The sequence below is a fragment of the Pleuronectes platessa genome, chromosome 22 (genome assembly GCF_947347685.1).
Source record: "Pleuronectes platessa chromosome 22, fPlePla1.1, whole genome shotgun sequence".
Taxonomy (NCBI): Eukaryota; Metazoa; Chordata; class Actinopteri; order Pleuronectiformes; family Pleuronectidae; genus Pleuronectes; species Pleuronectes platessa.
Genome location: NC_070647.1, coordinates 6,022,058 through 6,041,582, shown reverse-complemented (window position 1 = coordinate 6,041,582; position 19,525 = coordinate 6,022,058). Strand labels below are relative to the sequence as shown.

Here is a 19,525-nt window from a genome sequence, read left to right as displayed (position 1 = left end):
TCTCCGTCACTACGAGCAACCTCTATGATATTACATGTAATAATGTTATCTGAGACTGGGGTGGCTTTAACTTTGACTTTACAGGATGACTTATTAGTTAGAGATGTAAGATACGTGACTGCAACACTAACAATGAAAATCTGTTTCATAACGAAGACAAGTTGTCCACCTACTTACCGCTGAGTACAGTGAAGATGTGCTGGAGACCAGAGACAATGAGGAGCCATGGACTGTAAGCATTGAGAGAGTTGGTGAGCAATAAAATACTTTATTGTAAAAAAAAAAAAAATTGGTGCAAAAAGTCCATGCTACAGATAAAATGTATATGTGAACATGTTCTACCTTATCTGTTGGATCTAAAATCCTTTTTATGGCTTTGTTATTTATTCTTGATTACCCAGTTGAGTGATTAGCACTTGATAGTAATGGTAGCTCATTCAGAGGATGTAAAATTCATAACAGCTATAAAAGGGCAGGAAAACCCCCCAGATTTGGCAGTTAAAAGGACGACCTCTCTATGGATGTAATCACAACCACTTAAATCATCCACAGGAAGATCAGAAGAGCTAGCCATCAGCCAACTCTCTCACAGTATAAACACAGAGAGAGAGCTCATTAAATCTGATAGTAAAGTACTTGATGACTGGGGTCTTTGCTTTGGTGAACGTGGACTTTTAATTATTTCTGAATGCGTCTTAGTATAGATGTTTCATTTTGAAGCAGTGTATTTACAGAGTGTGTTTATGAGGGACCCCCACCTTCATCAGTGCTGTCCCTGAAGGAGCCAGAGCGGCTGATGCCACGTGGCCGGTCCTCCAAGGAGGTGGCGCTGCTACCCAGCGGGTGACCCTCTTCATAAAGGTCAAAGGAGTCATGGGCAGGGATGCTGTTGGATCGGCTCATGCAATTGCTGATTGGTGGCAGGTTATACTGGCTAATGTTGGTGGGACTCACTGCAGAGAGGGGGGGGAACAGACAAGATCAGTATTTAAACTTGTTGTGTTTTTGCACCAGTACATGCATCAATTATCCACCATTCATGGACGTACCAACAACCAATTCAAAGCTACTTACGGAGCTAAGATTTTAATTTACATCAATAGGTTTTTGATTTCTGGATTAAAAAAGTATCTATTTTTACAGTTCAGTTTATGACAATGCTAATTTTCAAGAGATTTCAAATTTCTCACTTCACATTGACATGGAGAGCATTGAAAACATTGCTAAAATAATTGACAGTCATAAAAATACAATAGTACTTAATACTCATGCCCCTCATCTGGGCCATTTTGCTTTGTTGCCTTGGTATCCATCTTTTGTCGAACTTCATTGGTTTATTTGTACACGTTATATTTTAATGCAAACACATTGGATAACCCCCTCTGCTTAATTCATTAAAATTCACTGCGGGCAAATACATAAGACATACACACACACATACTAAATAAATACCCAGTGAATATGATATATGATATGCTTCCATCACAGTTTATTACTACAGACTCACGCAGGTTGGAGTAGTGGTATTTTCCAGTGGTGGTGCAGGAGGCTCCTGGAGGAGACAGTGGGGATTGACTGCCTGTGTCCTGAAGCCCCCCTGTTGAATGGGACCTCAACCACTCCTTCCCTTCCTCGTGGGACGCCTGCCGGGAGGACGGAGGGTACCTGAAACCCCCAAAGACGGCGTAAGCCCATGGCAGGAATGGTTACAGACAGCATGCACTTGTTACATGGAGATATTTGAAACTCCAAGTAGGGAAGTTCTGTGTTGATGCAATGAGTGTGGAGCTCATAACACAGAAGCATGTGAGTAGAAGGGACATACAAAATGTGCAGCCACACCACATTGATGTACATGCTTATATCTACACACTGTCATAAACTCATACACCATATAAGCATACTCCTCTTGCTCAGAGCTGCCACACACACACACACACTGGGGTTCATTTCTTCTCTCCCCAGCTCCAGAGTGGCTCGGCAACAGCAGGCCCTTATCGCACGCACGACAATCAGCCATATTTAATCCTCTAAGGATGATAATTGAGTTTGCACTCATCCCTTTTCAGGCGGCGTCTTCCTTCCAGCGACCCTATTACTACCCTTGTCACATCTGACCCCGCGCCCAACGCCTATGGTTTGTATTCTCTCCCTCAGGGAATTGGGTGTCTGAGAGTTGAATGACTGGGTTGAATGTGGTGGCACAGTAGCATCTGAGTGACACAGCAGCATTCGGCCCTGACTGAAGTTGAAATGGAATACACTGAAATATCCAGAGGTCGTTGTTTGACTCAGTAAACTTAGCACTTACAGAACCCCAATCAGCAGAAGCAACATGCTTATTTATATGACTAATGGGGGCAATTACTAGTCTAAGCTCTACTTGTAAGAAAATCTAAAGATCAGGCGTAAAAAGTGCTGTGTGGCCTCACTTTCAACTGGCATTAAGTGAAGTATAAGATCCGATGCTCTTAGGCGCAATAAAGTTAAAGTTCCAAATACCAAAATGAAAGAATGGTTTGTAAACCAGCATGCCCTGTCCCACCCCTCTGCAGCAGTCATGTATTAATTGATAGAGAGGCTGTTCCCTGCAGTGGTGGTGCCACTGTGATGAATGGGTTATGGTATTTCTGTCCCTCCCCCTTTGGTCCCAACTAAATTCAAAAACGACACTGGAAGAACGCCCCCGTTCTAACAGAGGGAAATGTTATCAGGGTGTTTAGGCCCTTGAAAGGAGCTGAGGAAGAACTGCTCTGTCATGGTGGCTGTTTGTGCCGCATTCTAGCAGTGCACGAGATGAGGAGAGAGGATAAGGGGGGGCACACGGGGAGGCAGACAAACATGCCCCTGCCTGATCATCTCATACTGCGGAGGAATTGTTTTTGCCTCACTTCAGGCTCTCTGGTACAAAATCAGATACTGAGCTATCATCACTTTTGGGCCCTTCAGCATTTGGTGGAGGTTACACAAAATGTATGAGAGTGACTTTGGGAAGATAAACATGTACCTAAGGTGACCAAAAACATAATGGAAAATGTAACAGATGTTAAAGGGAGTCTTGTATTACTTCATTACATACAGTAATGCTCTGTATAATGCATTTGTAAAAAGTCTTCATCCACTGCTAGTCTGATTTGTGAAGGAATGTGGTGTGCAGGGTGATTAGTACATAATCAATACAACTCATTGATTTATACATCAGTAGTTCTCAACCTGTCTTAGTCAAGTGCATGTCCATTGCTTTCTCAAATGAATCATGCATACCTGTTTATTTCAAGCATTTATAAATAACTTTAAGCTATTATTAATATTAAAAAAATATATCATTTCATTTGAGCTAACTTTTTTAAACTAATGCTGTAGCTATGTGTTTTAACAAAATATCCGTCACTTTTAAACTTATATCCCTTAACTTAGGGATATAAGTTCAATTAAAATTAGATTCTACAAACAGTCTATAGGGTAAACTAAGGTGTTTTGGTTTGTCATGGTTTGGAATTACTGCAGTAAATGCCACATCAAGCTACTCAAACTGTACTACAACACTTGGTACAGCTTGGAATTTACATGCACATGCATCTTGCAAGCACATCTTTGGAACAGAACGGGTGAGATTGGCTGCAGATGTGTTGTACCTCAGTCCCTTTTTGGGAAGCGTGTTTCTGTCAAGAGGCATGCTGTTAAAACAAAGAGGATGAGTAAATTAGATGAACTCGGAGACCATTGGTTCTTTTTTTTGCGCTAGCTGACAACAATAATTACTTTTGTCACATTTCACAAACTTGACTTCAGACACACGCACTAACGGACACACACGATATGCAGACAGATGTACTCTATGAAGAAAACATTAAAGATGCTAAGTAATGCATCACAGTACAATAAACAACAAATATAAACACAAGTAATATTTAAATCAATTGTTTCATTTTGAGACATAAAACTAAACGACTAAGGGAAACTAAATTTGTGCTCTGCTTTCTATCCTCCATGCACAGTATGTGGACAAAACAATGGAAACAACCTAATAAAGACTTCTCATGGGAATGAGCATCTGAAACGACCTGAATTTGCTGTGTTGCTGTTTCTGGCACGGCTGTGGGACCACGAGGGATACTCTCATAGAACTTCCTACAGTTGATGAGTTTTATGATGCTGCCAGTAAAACATTGCAACATGACCAATGTGATAGACTTGCTTGTAAAAGTTGGTAGGTCACGTCGTTGACAGAATAGTGAAAAAAGTTCAAGTATAAAGAACAATTTGTCAGGAATATCTATTTAAATATATATATATATATGTATATATATATTAAATAAAATGTATTTATTATATAGGGATATAATATCGGGGAACAGTCATAGGTCTATTGCACATCTCTTCTGACCGAAGTAAATAACACCAAGTGTATACTCAAAGATTTTACTTTGAAAATACTAAAACCATGCCAGAAAAAGAAACTTAACCAACCAAACTATGTGCTGGTTGGGTGATTTATTTGTAATTATTATCATTACTTTTTATAATCTAAGCTTACTCTGCCTGGTATGTTTAGATCTTAGGGGAGGGAGATGCTGGGTTCTGTCTCTGTTCTCAAATGAAACAATGAATACGATTCAGCCCGATCGTATTTCCTGTTACTCACCCCTCAGACAGGGTGGACTTGACACTGCCGGTTCGTGTAATCTTTGGCCCGTGGTGGCCCAGCGGCAGATCAATAGACTCAGAGCTGGTGTGCAGACTGGTCATGCTTTGGCAGCTCAGTGTGTCCTTGCTGCCAGCTGACGAGCTACAGGCAGGCCATGGCCGAGCGTTGGAGGGCAGGGAGAGGCCAGAAGCTGGACTGGATGCCGGGGAGTCAGTGCACAAGTCTGGGGTTTTACCGTACAGTGGGCTGCTACCACCACTCAGGCCACAAGCGCTGCCCAGGCTCCCCGAGCCAGAGGAGGGTGAATCCAGACTTGCCTGCCTTGCCAATGTGCCGTGGGGGCTGCCCAGTAATGAGGGGCACTTGCCAGAGTCGGGCGTGCCCGGAGTGCTGGCCTTGCTGCTGGCTTTGGTGCCAAACAATCTGGGGGTAGAGAGGTGGGTGCAGTCATTCAGACATGCTCAAAGGACAAGTGATGAGCATCTGCAAGATCCATACTAGAAAATGAAAGACTCTGGTATACTTTGGGCTTGAAAGAGTGGATGACATAGAGGTTATCTCAGGGGTGTGCTGTATATCATACATCAAAATATTCACAAGTAACAAGAAGCAAGTATGCAAGGATCCGTGCAGTAAGTGAAAAACGGAGTCTAGAAACATCCCCACATCTTTATTGTAACGCTGACTTTAAACTGCAGATGAAATACCGAGCAGACTTCCCAACACATTTATCCCTCGCAGCAAACCTCCACCTCATTTCAGCTGCGAACTTGCCACAATTTACATAGACACATCTGCTCTCACAGCTTTGCCCGTTTCAACCCTGTGACTTTAAATAACCTAATCTGTTAGGCCACTCAACCCTGGTTGCCTCCTGCATATGCTCCTGCAGGCAGCCTGCGACGGTGCCTGAGTCTGTCCCAGTCTGTCATCACAATCACACCAAGTATACAGATGACGCGCTCTTGAAGGAAAAAGAAAATACATGCAGATGAAACGTGTCGGCTTGACAAATCGGATGGGATGAGTGTTTGGACATGCCTGTCGAATGCATGCACCTAATGAGTCGGGGATTGGTGAGCTGAGAAACTCCTGTCTCCTGTCGCTTCTGATCAAGACTGCTGAGCTGGATGTGTACGCACTAAATGAAAAGCCATCAGACCTTCAGCTTGGGGGTAAAGTTATGTTTCATCTGCGGTGGCTTATCAACGCACCAGGTAACAACCTATGATGGCAACCCTTTGCTGTGCAACCACAAAAACTCTATCAGGTTTTTTTTCAGGATGGCACTGATATATGATTATTTTTTGTCTTTCTATGCAACCAAACACATCTAAAATGTACGTAGATGACAAATAACTTTTAAGCCAGGGTGTCACTTTACCACCACTATGGATTCCCCTATCTATTACAGGAGTCTGCATCAGGAAAACATAACTGAGCACAACAAACATCAGTTCATCATCATGAATGAAAACCCTCTTTGACTTGCAAATCTGATATAGATTTGTAGATGACTTCGAGAATCTCTAAACTAAGACAAAAAGGTAAAGGCATGCTCGCTGTGGACAAGAAAATTGCAAATTGCCGATAATCAAGGGAATAAAAAGGAATGTGGTGAATGTAGAGTTTGATTCACGTAGAAACACACATGGTGAAGGACACAGACAGTATGAAAGCAGTGGGCCTGTTTTGTGTGTCTGACCTGCGGAAGGTAGGAGAAGCAATATCAGGGTACTTGGAGCCTGGCTGCCTGAGGCCGGTCTGGCCCGATGAAGTGGAGGTAGGGCTGGACTTGGGGGATGTGGATAATCCTGTTGCTGGGTCCTGGTCTGACACAGCCACTTTCTCCTTGTCTGTCTGGTTTATTGTGACGGGACTGGTGCGATCCGAGGCCACCTTTCCATCTCTGCGTTTGGCCCCCGTTTGTGTGACTGCCCCACCAGCGGATTTGCCACTGACATTTGAGTCGATGCTGCTGGAGCTGGAGCGATGCCCGCTGCGCCCTGCTGACACCCCACTGGAGGATTTGGCCGGTCTGGGTAGCGAGCGGTACTGGAGGGTCATTTTGGAGGTTCCGCAGCTCAGCAGGACGCCATCATCCTGGGGCTGTGAGCCATCCAGGCTGGTCTTCCGCACACCGCCGATGCCTGTGCCTTTGCCTAGGGCAGCTGAGGATTTGGGCGCCTTGCCCAGGGTGGCTGAGCCGCTGGTGAGTGTTGCCCCGCTAGAGGTGATTAGGGTACCACTGGGACCTGGGATCTTCTTGTATCCAAATGAGCCTGTGGTGGGTGGGCGCACAATGCCAGAGGGGGGTTTCTTGCCTTCATCTCCACTGCTCTTCCCGGCATCAGAGGGTGAGCGCTGGATGCCAGCTGAACTCTTAGAAGGTGCTTTGCCCTTTTCTGAGGCCTTAGCATCATCAGTTTTGCCTGTTAATTTGCATAAACACTTATTAGCACAAATACAAAAACAACACCCTCAGCAGATTCTTGGCCTGGCACTGCCACACAATAGGAGAAGCCAAATTAGTGTAAATTCTGGCCAAAAGCCAGAGGTTGAGTTTGTCTCAGCTCAGCTGCATTGAAAACTAATATTTATCTAAAACAAAGCTGCTAAACCTGCTACATGCTCTCAAATAAAACTGAGGAGTCACTTCAGGGTCTTTAAACACGTGTCAATGAAAATAATCGTCAAACACTTTTTAAATTATGACTCGCCATTCGAAAATCCTGGAAAAAACAAGGATTGAAAAGGAAACTGATCACTTATACAATTATTGCATTAATTATGGTATAATAACACAGAAACACTTATAAATTATCGCAATATATCATGCTGTATTCTGAAGTTTGCAAAACTTAGTTTCATTCATGCAAAAACAGTGTGACTTTCCCCACCTGGTGTTTTAAGGGTAGCAGTCGTACCCTTGGTCCTGGGTGGCGTGATGCCCACCTGGGCTGTCATGCCCCTCCTCCACGAGCCCGTCTGGGACATCTGGGCCAGTGCGGTGGCCTTCTGACTGGCGTCCTCATATTGGCCCTGGGCTTGGGAGGAGGAGGAGGAGGACGAGGAAGGCTTCCACCGGGAGGAGCCGCTGCTGGGGTCCATGCTTTGTTCCAACTCCTCTTCTACCTTCTTGAGGTCCTCGGCTCCGGCCCAGCTGCTGCTCACCTCCTGCTCTGCATGCTTTGACTTGCTTCCTCTCTGGGACTGGAGGGGTGGTGGTGGTTGTCAAAGAAAACATAGGAAGAGATTGATGGATGAATCAGAAAAAGAAAGAAACCTTTCCTGATAACTCACCAGTGGGAGAGTTATATAAACAGTACATGTTTGCCACTGCAGGACCATGTTAAATAAGAACAATGTTGACAGCAAAAAAATATATAAGTAATTAAATACAAAGTTGTAAGTAATTTATGAATTGACACATTGAAAATATATTTGGTTAACTGGAGCCTGTCTTGAGCAATACTGGCTACATTCAGGTAATAGTTTTCAATCTGCATATGACCTTCAAGAGGAGTAGTTTAAACAAATACTGTCACCCCAATAAAATACAAGTCCCTGCACAAACAGAGCAGCAGGACTTGTCTCTGGTGTGACGTTGTAGCTATGTTTGAAATCACCCGTGTCCAGATCTCCTCTTCTGGGATGCATACAAACACCCACACACACACATACACACAACAATGCCAACTAGCCTACCTTAACAGATGGCCAGTCTCCCTAGCAACACCAGAGTCTCTTAAGATCCCAGTCTGCTGAGTATTTCACAAGGGGGCCAACGATACTTGGCAGAATAAAGCAAAAGCCCATGAGGAGCTGTGCAGTGGCCTTCAGTCCGTAGATTATTCCCTCGGCTGTGATTCTGGAGCTCACATACAAACTGGCCTTGGTTTCATGCTATTAGAACATTGGGATTCATTTGAAGAACGAATCTAGTTTGATCTGCCAATTAAAATTTGCACAAAATAATAAGATTTTTCATCATTCAGTGTCAATTGCTATCAGTTTCTGTGACAGTTTCTTATATTTTACTTTATTTAGTTTGATTTGCTGGCTCGGGGCTTCCAAGACTTAGTATTGCACTACCATAAAGTAGGGGAAAAGATGCAGTAATAGCCTCTTTTAGAAGTAGGCTACTAGCTCATACACCCAGTTCGTAATACAGACTTTCGTTCTGCAACAGAGGACATTAAACTGTTTCATAGTGTTCCTCATGACAAGTAAACTGAACCTTAAATGAGCACAAGGCTGAAAAGCAGTGTTTTACTGCTCTCCCAGATTGAAAGCCTCAATCTAGACCATGGCCAGTAGGTTACCACTGATGAGGCGGATGTGTGTCTCTTGCACCTGTCAACACGCCTAACAGTGATGTCACACTGTCCTGGAGTACATTATGATGAGAAGCTAAACAACTGGAGGTCAGCAAAGATGAGACTTTCAGGGACCACACAGTTGCTCATGCCAGAGAAGAAGATTTGATCATAGTTCCACTAATAATAAACCAAAAAGTAAAGTATTGATGGCGGCATCGAAGGAAAAGTCAATAGATTATCTACTGGTCACATCAGTATCAAACTCCATGGCAACACGTCCTATAGTTTTTGACAGTTTTCAGTCTTGTTGTTGTTCTTTTGTCTTTACCTGCGCTCCTTTGCTTTTGCGTGATGAGCTGACCACAGTGTAGGCGGGGCTGTTCAGATCGTCTGTACTGATGTTGTCCAACGTGTCGCTCAGGCCGCTGCTCACCGAGCTGCTGTCGTCCCAACTGTAGCAGGAGAAGAGAAGAAGAGAGAAACAGAGGCTGGTAAGGTCCACGTTAGCTTTATTGATAAGGAACCTTGTAGTTTTGGCAGCAGATGTAGTCGAGGGCGTAGCAACAGAGTTATTGATGGTGTCTGTGCCATCTTCAACATTTGACTCTAAAACTTTCTTCAAAATATCAATGACGTATAATTTCCTCACCATCTAATAACCATCATATGGTCAGCCAGATTGTATATCATTTGTGATGGCTTAATTTGTCTCTTCAGACAGATGCGCATCCTTTTTTGGGCCCAATCGACTTGTGGGTATTTAAAACATTTTGAGAGGGAAAAATGGTATTGGCTCATTAATTGTTAAGCTTCTCATTAACTCTGAGTGTCTGGAGAAATGAAAGGATCTCCATTATAGCCGTCATTATTTAGCCGCCGTTGAAGGCTGACAGACGCTGTGAGCCCCCTGAAAGACGAGCATATGGATCACACACCGATCATTTCCACACACACCATTTAATTACAGCTGAAGTACAGCACAGAAACCCCTGCAACATGGTTCTCTGATTTGGAAACATATTTGTTGCTATCAGACATGATACATCACCTTCAATAATAATATATTAGCCCCTCTTTGATTTCATTGTGCTCTCGCTTTCACTTTGAGTTCTCACACATACTAATTGCCATCCGTGCCAACATGTCAAGTTTCATCTCTGTTTGCCTTTTGTTTGTGTGTGTGTGTGTGTGTGTGTGTGTGTGTCAATGCAAAAGACTTCACCCATACTTGCTTGACTAATCGTACCAAGTGGTAAAAAATATTAAAAGCTGGAAGAGAAGAAAATGAATGGACCCAGACCCACACAAGCACAGACGCCAGCCACTACCCGCAAAATGACTTCTCACAAAAGCACACACACTGTAATCTGTGTCACAGTGGCAGATAACAAAGAGTTTTATGCAAACAGGAAACAATTCCCTTCACCAACAGAATTAAAATGATTTCCACCGAATGATCCCAGCACACCCAACATTTGACATGGCTGTTTCAAATGATAATAAAACAAAAAATAAAGACAACGGAAACAACTTCCAGAAGCTAATTACAATTTTTCAACAAGTCATTTCAGGCATGTCATCTATAATTCATGGGGGATGAGGATGAAAACCCGAAGGCAGACGGAAAATGAGAGAATAATGACTCATTTTTAGGAGGCTGTGGGTGAGCTGGAGATGTGCAGACGTGTATATACAGCAGCTGTCTGGAGAAGATGATGGCATTATGGATTTAATAAATGTTTGATCGGAAAATCAATAATGAGCTGTTAGTCTTACGTTAGCTGTAGTTAGTTATAGGTTGCTTAGTAAAATTATAAAGAGCTGGAGACTGGCTAGAGTCGAAACGCAACATTTTGTAGATGGTTTGTATTCACCTGACACCTGTAAACTATTTTTAATGAATGTGGTGCAGACACTTCCTAACCCAGTTGTCCACTGTAGCAGTGCAGAATTGATTTGCTCTCATGACATATTTAGAATGAGCACCATTTATTTGCACGGCCAACTTCTGACCAGGTCTGTGCCTAACTATAACTCAATTTAAACTATATACAACAACAAACTGCAGGCTTGGTTTTAGGGTTAACTTTAGATCAGATTGATATAATATGATCAGCTTATGTAGAATATTGGGCTGAAAAAAAAAGGCATGCAATTTGTTTAAGCCAAAGTGCTCACAAGGCTGAGAAAGGTTTTAATTAGAAAAGAACACAAAAGAGAAAATTGGAAATAAAGAACAGGTCATGATGGGTCTTTGTGTTTTCTGAGCATCTCAACCAATTTCTTCCATTTTGCCACCCTTAATCTGTCAATTTGAGATTCCATTTCCCTGAGAGTCAAAGCCATTATCGGAGACGCGTCTCAGAGATGGATGTTTAATGCACTGAGGATCGTGTCACACAAAGAAATAAAGAGCATCCTCGCTGTCAGTCTGAGCTTCTAAGCTGTGTATCTTCAGCTTTAACGTCGTTCCCTAAGAAAAAAAGAGGTTGCTGCTGAGCACTGTGAGAGGAGCTCTGATATCAAACACAAGTCTTTGAGTGAGCGTGTTTCAGCACAAAACAGGCTTTTGCAAATACAGCCTGTGTAAATCGATGGCTTTGAAACATGCCTGGGTCGTTTCCCTTTAATTGTTCCCTCTCATCCTTTAAGCCTGTCTGATACCGTGGCTTTGTTTTTAAGGTGAGTGCAGCTTGATCTGACAGCAGCCGACTGCGTCTGACTTGTTCCAATTTGACGGAGCGCCAAGGTTAAATGAGCTGTTAGTGCCGGGTGGGGCTTATGAGTTTTGGTGGTGACATTAGCTGCCGGGTCACCTTGACAATCACATGTAAAGTTAGCACGTTGCTCAGTTTTTCTTCCCTCAGAAGAGACGGGGGAGTTCCAGTGCACTCTGGCCGTTCCTCTGAGACCCCCCTTCAGTGCGTGACAGACAGCTGGGGCAAACGGGGGCAAATTTGCTGCTCCAAACAAAATGAAACAGTCCAAAGTGACTTGGCTGCACTCCATAACAGGTTTTGTCAGCAGACACACAGAACTCTGTCGCTGGGTATAAATATAGTTATTTACTGAAGAAAATCATTAAATCATCAGAGAGAAAGATGCTTTAAAGATAACTTGTAACATTAGAGAATGGTCACTTGTAATATTTTCTCGCAAACTGATACAAATCGGTCTAGACGACATCAAGCGCTGCAGATTTACTCGGGAAATACAAAAACGAGAAACGATGAAACAGCAGTGAAAGGATCGTCATGCAGTCTATCATCATAACACCCAAAGCGGAGGCAGATGGCTGTGAGGAAGCTCATTGACTTACAATTCTTATCTAAACATGAGAATAATCTTGTGCAGCTTCCCCTGGCAGCATCATATCATTCCCCTGCTCCTAGGGTGGTCTCTCTAATATAAAACTGAAAGTCTTCTGCATGGAGGATTAATCTCAACTGCGGTTATTATGATTAAAGCTATTTCTTGGGTAATTCTCGCCTAATTAACATAATGAGTCACAGTGAATGTCTATTGAGCACAAAGTAAAGATGCCCTTTGGCTTTCATTCAATACTTTAAATGTAATTATTAAAGCAAATGCATGTTAATTAACAAACTGAGTTTTTCTAATGCAAGACAACAAACGGAGGGAACAAAATTGCTGAATGAAAATACAAACAATGTGCAGATACCTTAGGACATATCATCGATATTGATTGACACCCCTATCAACCCCGGAGACCGGGCAGGGCAAACCTGCAGTGGCCCAGCTGCTTCTCTGGAGCTGCTCAGTGAACAGTAATTGATGACGTAATAGATGTTTTATTTCTGTGGGTGATCACAAGGTGAAGAGGAGCATCTATGTGCAGTGGATTTTCTTGAAATAAAAGATTGATTAAATGAAAAGAAAACAGAAATAAACTGCGGCGCTCCTCCGGGGAGCTTGCCGGTCCGTAATAGGCTGAAATGTTTCATCAGGCCGACTCCCTGGGCTAAGATCGGCCTTGATTGCTCGGAGAGAGCTGTGGCTAACCAAGCTCCTCCCCCTCAGATCTGCGCACTTTCACATGCACGTCACCACATCTCCTACGGCGTGCGGCTGGTTGGGGGTTGCACCATCAAAAAAGGAACAGGCAAACTCAATAACCCCACAGTGGGGGCGGGTGAGTCGGACTTTTGTGTCATAACTTCTTAAATTAACAATGAGCAACAATGTACCGAGCAGAATGCTTGAAATAAGACGGCGGTGGAGGATATTAGCTTCTGTCCTGTGCTTCCTAAGCCAAGAAGAGAAATCGGCAGATGGTGCAAGCAAAGCAAGACGAAGTCTCCCTCCTGAAACTTCACCTGAAACCACACTGTATTTCCCATGTCTCCCATGTTTCTATTCATTGGACAAATACAAATGTGCTTCCTTTGACTGTAATGTTCTACATAGTGTGGTCACAAACCAAAGACAGCGACCAGGTGGAAAGATGTGACTTCAACACAGAGAATAGTGAAACAAATGAAGATGTAAGAGGATGTCTACCGTTCATACTGTTTTATTTTATGGTGAATTCCACTGCGAATGCTTGCTCTTGGCCTGCTGTGTTGCAGCACCTAGCTGCTCCCATGCTGCGAATGCACTGCCGAGGCGACACTCAACCATGCAAACATTATCTCATTCAATATTCAATACACTGTGTCTTGTTCCTTCTCCGGCCCAGAGGACAGAATGCCATTAGCAGAATGAAGGGAAACTAACAGCGGTGATTACACTGTATCAAAGAGATAAAGGAGATGAGGGGATCGACAAATATTTGACGGTGTTGAAGTTAGTTAATCGGGGATGTCCTCCAGATAGGACAATGCAAACACTTCAGAGGAAGTGGACCTCTTACATAACAACACTGAGGCACAACATGTATTTGTAATGGCATTTAAAGACGAAAGAATTAAATCCAGTTTGAGTTCATGAATTGTTTGTGTCATTTATGATTAAGAAACCCTTAACTCTAATTGTGGCACTATTGATGTTAACAATTCATATAAAAAGTATTATATATATTTCATTCAAATCCTGTGGATGACTCTGACGATACATGGATATTCAGGAGAGACTTTCTATAGAACTCATCTGAGAGCAATTTAAGGAAAAAACACCTTGCGAGTGAATTCCTGTTTCCTCGGCGTCAGTTAGTATTTTTTATAAAATAAACATCTTGTTTTCAAAGCTCGAGTGAAGAGAGGCTTCTGCTGCTGTTTGATTGACAGTGCGATGCTCAGACTGACTGTGTGGACTGTGAACGTGGATATGGACAAGTAAGCTTCATTTGCGACAGGAATATTAACTCTGAATACTTGTTCCATTTTTGTTACATAATGTCTTTAACTGTTGACATTTTTTGTGTTATATGGATGCTTCTTTCAAGTAAAACAAAGAACGACTAACTGCCCCCCCGGCGAGCTGAATTCTCAGGATAAAACACAACAAAGCCCAAACAAAGATTTCCTTCTCCTCCACCATGACAATAACTGTCACTTAAGGAGTGTTTCTGTATTTCCTCTCTCCCTCACATACATACATTCACACACATTAAGCACAGAGCTCTGTGATGTAAATGGAAAGCACTCATCCCCATTTTCCTGTTGAATAACCTAATCCCAGTTAATGCCACTGAGCTCCTCCAATTACAAAACAAGACATCCATGCAAATTACTTTATTCTTCCCTCTCCTGCCATTTTTGCATCTGCCAAAGTTGCTAATAGGCTCAGTTTCTCTGTGACTCACAGTGTGACTCAACGTAACACAAAGCCACAGAGTGTGTGTTGTAGACCAGTTTCCAGCGTTGCTGTCAACTCACCTCTGTGGGATGGATGCTGCCTGTCGCCTTGTCACGGAAGTGATTTGCTTTGGTTTGTTTCCCTGCCGCGCCTACTTCGAAAACAGGCTAAAGCTCACCTGGCGGAGAAGCTAGCAGCTGTGAGACGAGTAGGAGTCCGGAGAAGAAATGGGAACGAAAGAGAAAGGAATCAAGGACTACCTCACTCTTCCACTTTCACCCCTTACTGCTGCTGCCAGCTCCCCCTCCCTGCTCTTCATCTGCTCGCCCCTCCTCACCAGGATGGGCCTGTCAGCCCTGAGAGAGGCAATCAGACAATGTCTTCGGCGGCGGGTTATCGAGGGTTAATTTAAGGAGGATGACAATGCAGAATCAAGCCAAATCAAGGAGGGAGTGGTTTGCTGGAGGAGAGCCGACAGTCGCCGATATTTGCAGAATGCCTCTGACTGGAAGTGATCTCATGCATAATACGTGAGGTGGCTCAGAAAAGTCTGTCCAGCCTCATGTTGGAACATTATTCATGATGCTCTTATCTCGACCACTGAAAGAGCCTAATGGTGGGTGGTACAGCAGGAAGACCAGCACAATGAGCTGATTCATTCATCTTTATTTATCTAGGAGGACTAACTCAGGCTTCTTCATCACTGCCGTCCTATTTCAAAGACGTATAGAGCTGCTCGGTGTGATAATGATCTTCATTTGTTGGAGTCCAGTGTCGGAGGACAGTTACTACCACCTGGAGACTGAAATACAGAAATCTCTTCAAAGACACCATGTCCCGTGTGAGACACTGTGCTTTAACGTTGTCTTTTGATTTTCTGGCTACTGCTCATGTTAGCCACCCAAAACTTAGACACGTAACCTTGTTCAGAGTGATAAATAGAGGCAATGTGGGTAGTTGTCCAAATAATAATGTCATGGATTATTTTTCTCAAGGTGTCACAGGACGTGGAAAATAATTTCGTGTTGACAAAAAAAAAAGAGACTCTCACGTCATTGACTCGAATCCAATTCAGATCGGCACAACTCAATTTAAAAAAAAGGACGAGACCTTGGAAGGACGGGCTGGAACTGTTTCTCCTGCCAAGCTGTGACAGACAGCAGAACGTCACCATGCCTGGCCCGGCTGGTAAAGATGTCAAGGCTTTGTACTGCAATGCAGTTAGAGATGAAAACAAAATATTTAGCTGTTCAGAGGCGAGGGATATCCGGCAGGCTAATACATCCCGACAGGGGTTTGTTCAAGTCTATGGCACACCGCTGGCAAATGTGCAAACAAACAGCCCACATAAGTGCTCCCTACCCTCAGCCGCCCCAACCGCCAACCTCCTCCTGTGGCCTGGAGGGAGATAAACAAACTAAAACAGTTTCACACGTTTTCTACCTCAAGACAAACAGATACAACGTAGCAGGGTTGGTCCGGATTTATGTATTTCCCCAAAAAACATAAAAATAGCTAGAAGGTTCATCCAAATACAACAGTTAACGACACACTTCCTGGGGACCTGTAGAAGTTCCCCCACCGAGTTTAAGTCGATGTAATGAGAAGTTGTTGAGGGTCGAAAGACATATATTTTTTTAATTTATCATTAGCATAGTAAAGTGAGGGTCTTTGGATTCTGGTAGGATGTTGGGTTCAGACAAATTGTGAAAGATTCAGACTAGATTGATCGATGATGAAAATGATCATTAGTTATTTTTAGTTGATGGCCACAAATGAGGTTTAGAAAATATCTGTATTCAAACACATGACATACAAGACACAAATGGGTTTGCATGGGAGGGGCAATGCGAACCAGACGGTCACCCACCCTGGTGAGGGTTGCGGGTGAGTGGGTGGGGCATCAGAGGATCACCCGGCCGTCTGCCTCTGCTGTCTGTGGCAGACGACTTGGCAAACTGTTCACCGCCAGACCTTGCATCCTCAACTGTTCTGGCGAAAGGGAACCTTTCATCTATCTAGGATTAAAGGGTTACAACGTGATAGACAGAGTTGCACAGTTGCAGCTCTGCCAAGCTCCTCAGCTGAGGCTAGAACCCGACCACCAGTGATCTCGGTGTGTGTCCAGAATCAATGATGAGGACAACGGACAACCGGCTGATTCTCCGCGGGAAAGAGACTTGACAGAGTTGTCGCAATTAATTCTATTTCAATCCTTAACTGTGTGTCAATCCTGATGCTTGAAACTTGATACACTGCAATAGGGAATGAGTTTTTTTTATCTGGGGTATTAAATTATTCACACTGCCTCTTAGTGCATTATTTTGTCCAACAACTGCAAAATAAATGGTCTTACAAATGTACTTACTGAATATGAACTCCCTTGACATATTTGGGAAACTGGAGGGCTTTTACAGATCACCAAAGAGATATTCAAACACCAACAGGTACTGTACAACTTCATATTCATTTAGAAGATTCATATTTTATAACCCATATTTAATCTGCAACAGAATCAGTGCCAGTAAAATAAATGATAGCAATGATAGGAGATTTGTCGATTCATATTTTCACTCATTAGTGCTGTCAGATGATGAATGGAGTCATATCTTTAGTAATTCTCAACTTAATTAATTGATGCAGCTGTAGCAGAGGGTCTTTGGTTCTTTTATCTTAAATCCATCCTGAATTAGCAGGTCTGAATTAATCCATCAGCAGTATTATCACACTGGTGGAAACACAAAACTGTAGCGTCTCTACATCCTTCCCAAGTCCTCAAATGTTGTTAAAAAATAAGGCATGAATACATTTTCCAATTTAGGAACCTTATGACAGCAAACTGCACTGACTCTAAAATAAAGAAAAACTGCCCAAGAACGGCGTCACACAAGTCACACATACAAAACCTTTCTAAATGCTAAAAACATTTAATTACGTTGCTTTGATTTTTCTAGGTTTTCCTTCCATTTCATCACAACTTATTGCCAACCGCATGACAAAGAAACAGCTTCGAGTGCAGAAATGCAGACAATTCAATTTTTTAAATGAATTCCCAGTCCAAGTAAAGTCTCAGGGGCACAGGCTCTGCATCAACAGTCAAATAATCGCTGCTTTCCCCCCTCTGCAAGCACTCGGCCTTTTAAATAGACAAACTTATTCGATTAAAAGTTTAAAATCACCAGAGCGTTAAGACTCAAGATATATTGGAATCAGTGCTTGTAATGGAGAGAATTGCTCTCTTTTTAATAAAGCACTACATCACTTCTCTGTTAAGATCAATGGACCTCTTCCCTATTCACAGTAAATCTAATGTAGTGCTGTGGTAACAGCTGGACTTACACACAAACACTTATCACCACTTATTTGATATTTATGGACATTTTGAGTCCATTACAGGTGAAGGTTTAAGTCTTTCAGCTGGAGACAACGATAACCATTATGCTTGTGTGATAAATAACACAAGGTGGCAATGTCTTAGGTCTTAAGAATAAGCTTAGAATGAGTCACTGAAATCCAACAACCCTGACAACTATATGGCCTGGGCCAAACACATGAATTAATTTGGGGTAACATACAATCTTCATGTGTGACCTGTTTAGCACATGCAATATGCAGTAGGGAGGAATATGTATGTATTATAGGCCTCTTATGTCACCTATGTGTCACCTTAAGGTGAGTAATCCTCATGGCATCACTGTTTCCCATAAATCCATAGAGTCAAAGTGGAGACATGTGACTATGGGAGAATGTGCATGAAAAGAGGGTGTAATGATTTATGCACACACACTGAGACAGTGACAGATATGGAGATAAAGAAAGGAATGATAAGCCATTAAGGTTCTTGGTCCCTGAACCAGAGATGTGATAGATAGACATGTGGGTAACATTTTCTAAATGGAGGAGCTATAAAATTATCAGTGAGGTGGATCAGAAAATGGGGAGAGTTATATTCTTATTCGCACCATATCTTATGTCAGTCTTCTGTTGTCAAACATATCATGAATTGATTAAATTATGACAAAAATCAGACATACAAACTCACTTCTGTTACTTCTGTTAAAAACCTTGTATCATTGACTTGGTTCATCAGTCTCCTTTTAACTAAATCGGTGAGTGCATACCTCAACCTCCCATCTCACCATGCTAAAGAAAGAGAGAACATTTTTGATTGATAAACTCAGATGCAACGTCCTTGGTCGGCGTTTATATAATATAGTCTGTCAAAGTAGTTTTGAAATGTGAAAGTGAAAAATTCCCATTAGTTCAATGAACTAGCAGTCATTCTGGACTGGTCATTACTTACAGAAGTTAATTAAAAAGATATAATAAGGTGGTGGCTTTAGGCCATATATTTCAAACAGATGCTGTCATTATTCCAAGGCTTTGTGATCATATATTTCATAATTAATGTCTCAATAATCTACAAAGACACTAATGAGTATGTTGTCTTTCACCTAATAACCTGCCCCTGACAGGCAGAGCTGTGGTTCACCGTCAGAGAAGCATATGGACCAAAGATCATCATGCTGAGAGCGACTTAAACCAGGCTGAGTGAAGGAACAGAAACCACAGCACAATGTACTAACAGAGGAGTCAATCCTGAGCCACTGAGCAAAATGGAAAGAAGCTCATAAAATAAAATCTGAAACCTAATAATATGTTGTGTAGTTCAAGTTTTGATTAAAATAGTGCATTTAGTTTTTTCCTATGCATACTAATGCAAAATAGGATGTTTTGAACAAAATAATACTATGGTTGTGAGGTTTTACAGCACCTGTGCACATTGGAGACTCTAAGG

General features: G+C 42.5%; 1 protein-coding gene across 3 annotated transcripts in view; it reads right to left on the bottom strand.

Moving 5' to 3' along the window:
• The window catches only part of nav3 (neuron navigator 3), a 182,978-nt gene that overhangs the window by 26,980 nt on the left and 136,473 nt on the right, over positions 1-19,525 (bottom strand). For all 3 annotated transcript variants that reach the window (XM_053414866.1, XM_053414867.1, XM_053414868.1), the window contains 8 exons: positions 9,299-9,422; positions 7,549-7,861; positions 6,354-7,080; positions 4,646-5,071; positions 3,636-3,677; positions 1,508-1,665; positions 759-953; positions 178-230 (listed from right to left, as the gene is read on the bottom strand). In XM_053414866.1, the coding sequence (XP_053270841.1) occupies positions 178-230; positions 759-953; positions 1,508-1,665; positions 3,636-3,677; positions 4,646-5,071; positions 6,354-7,080; positions 7,549-7,861; positions 9,299-9,422 (2,038 nt within the window). The remainder of the gene's footprint in view (positions 1-177; positions 231-758; positions 954-1,507; positions 1,666-3,635; positions 3,678-4,645; positions 5,072-6,353; positions 7,081-7,548; positions 7,862-9,298; positions 9,423-19,525) is intronic.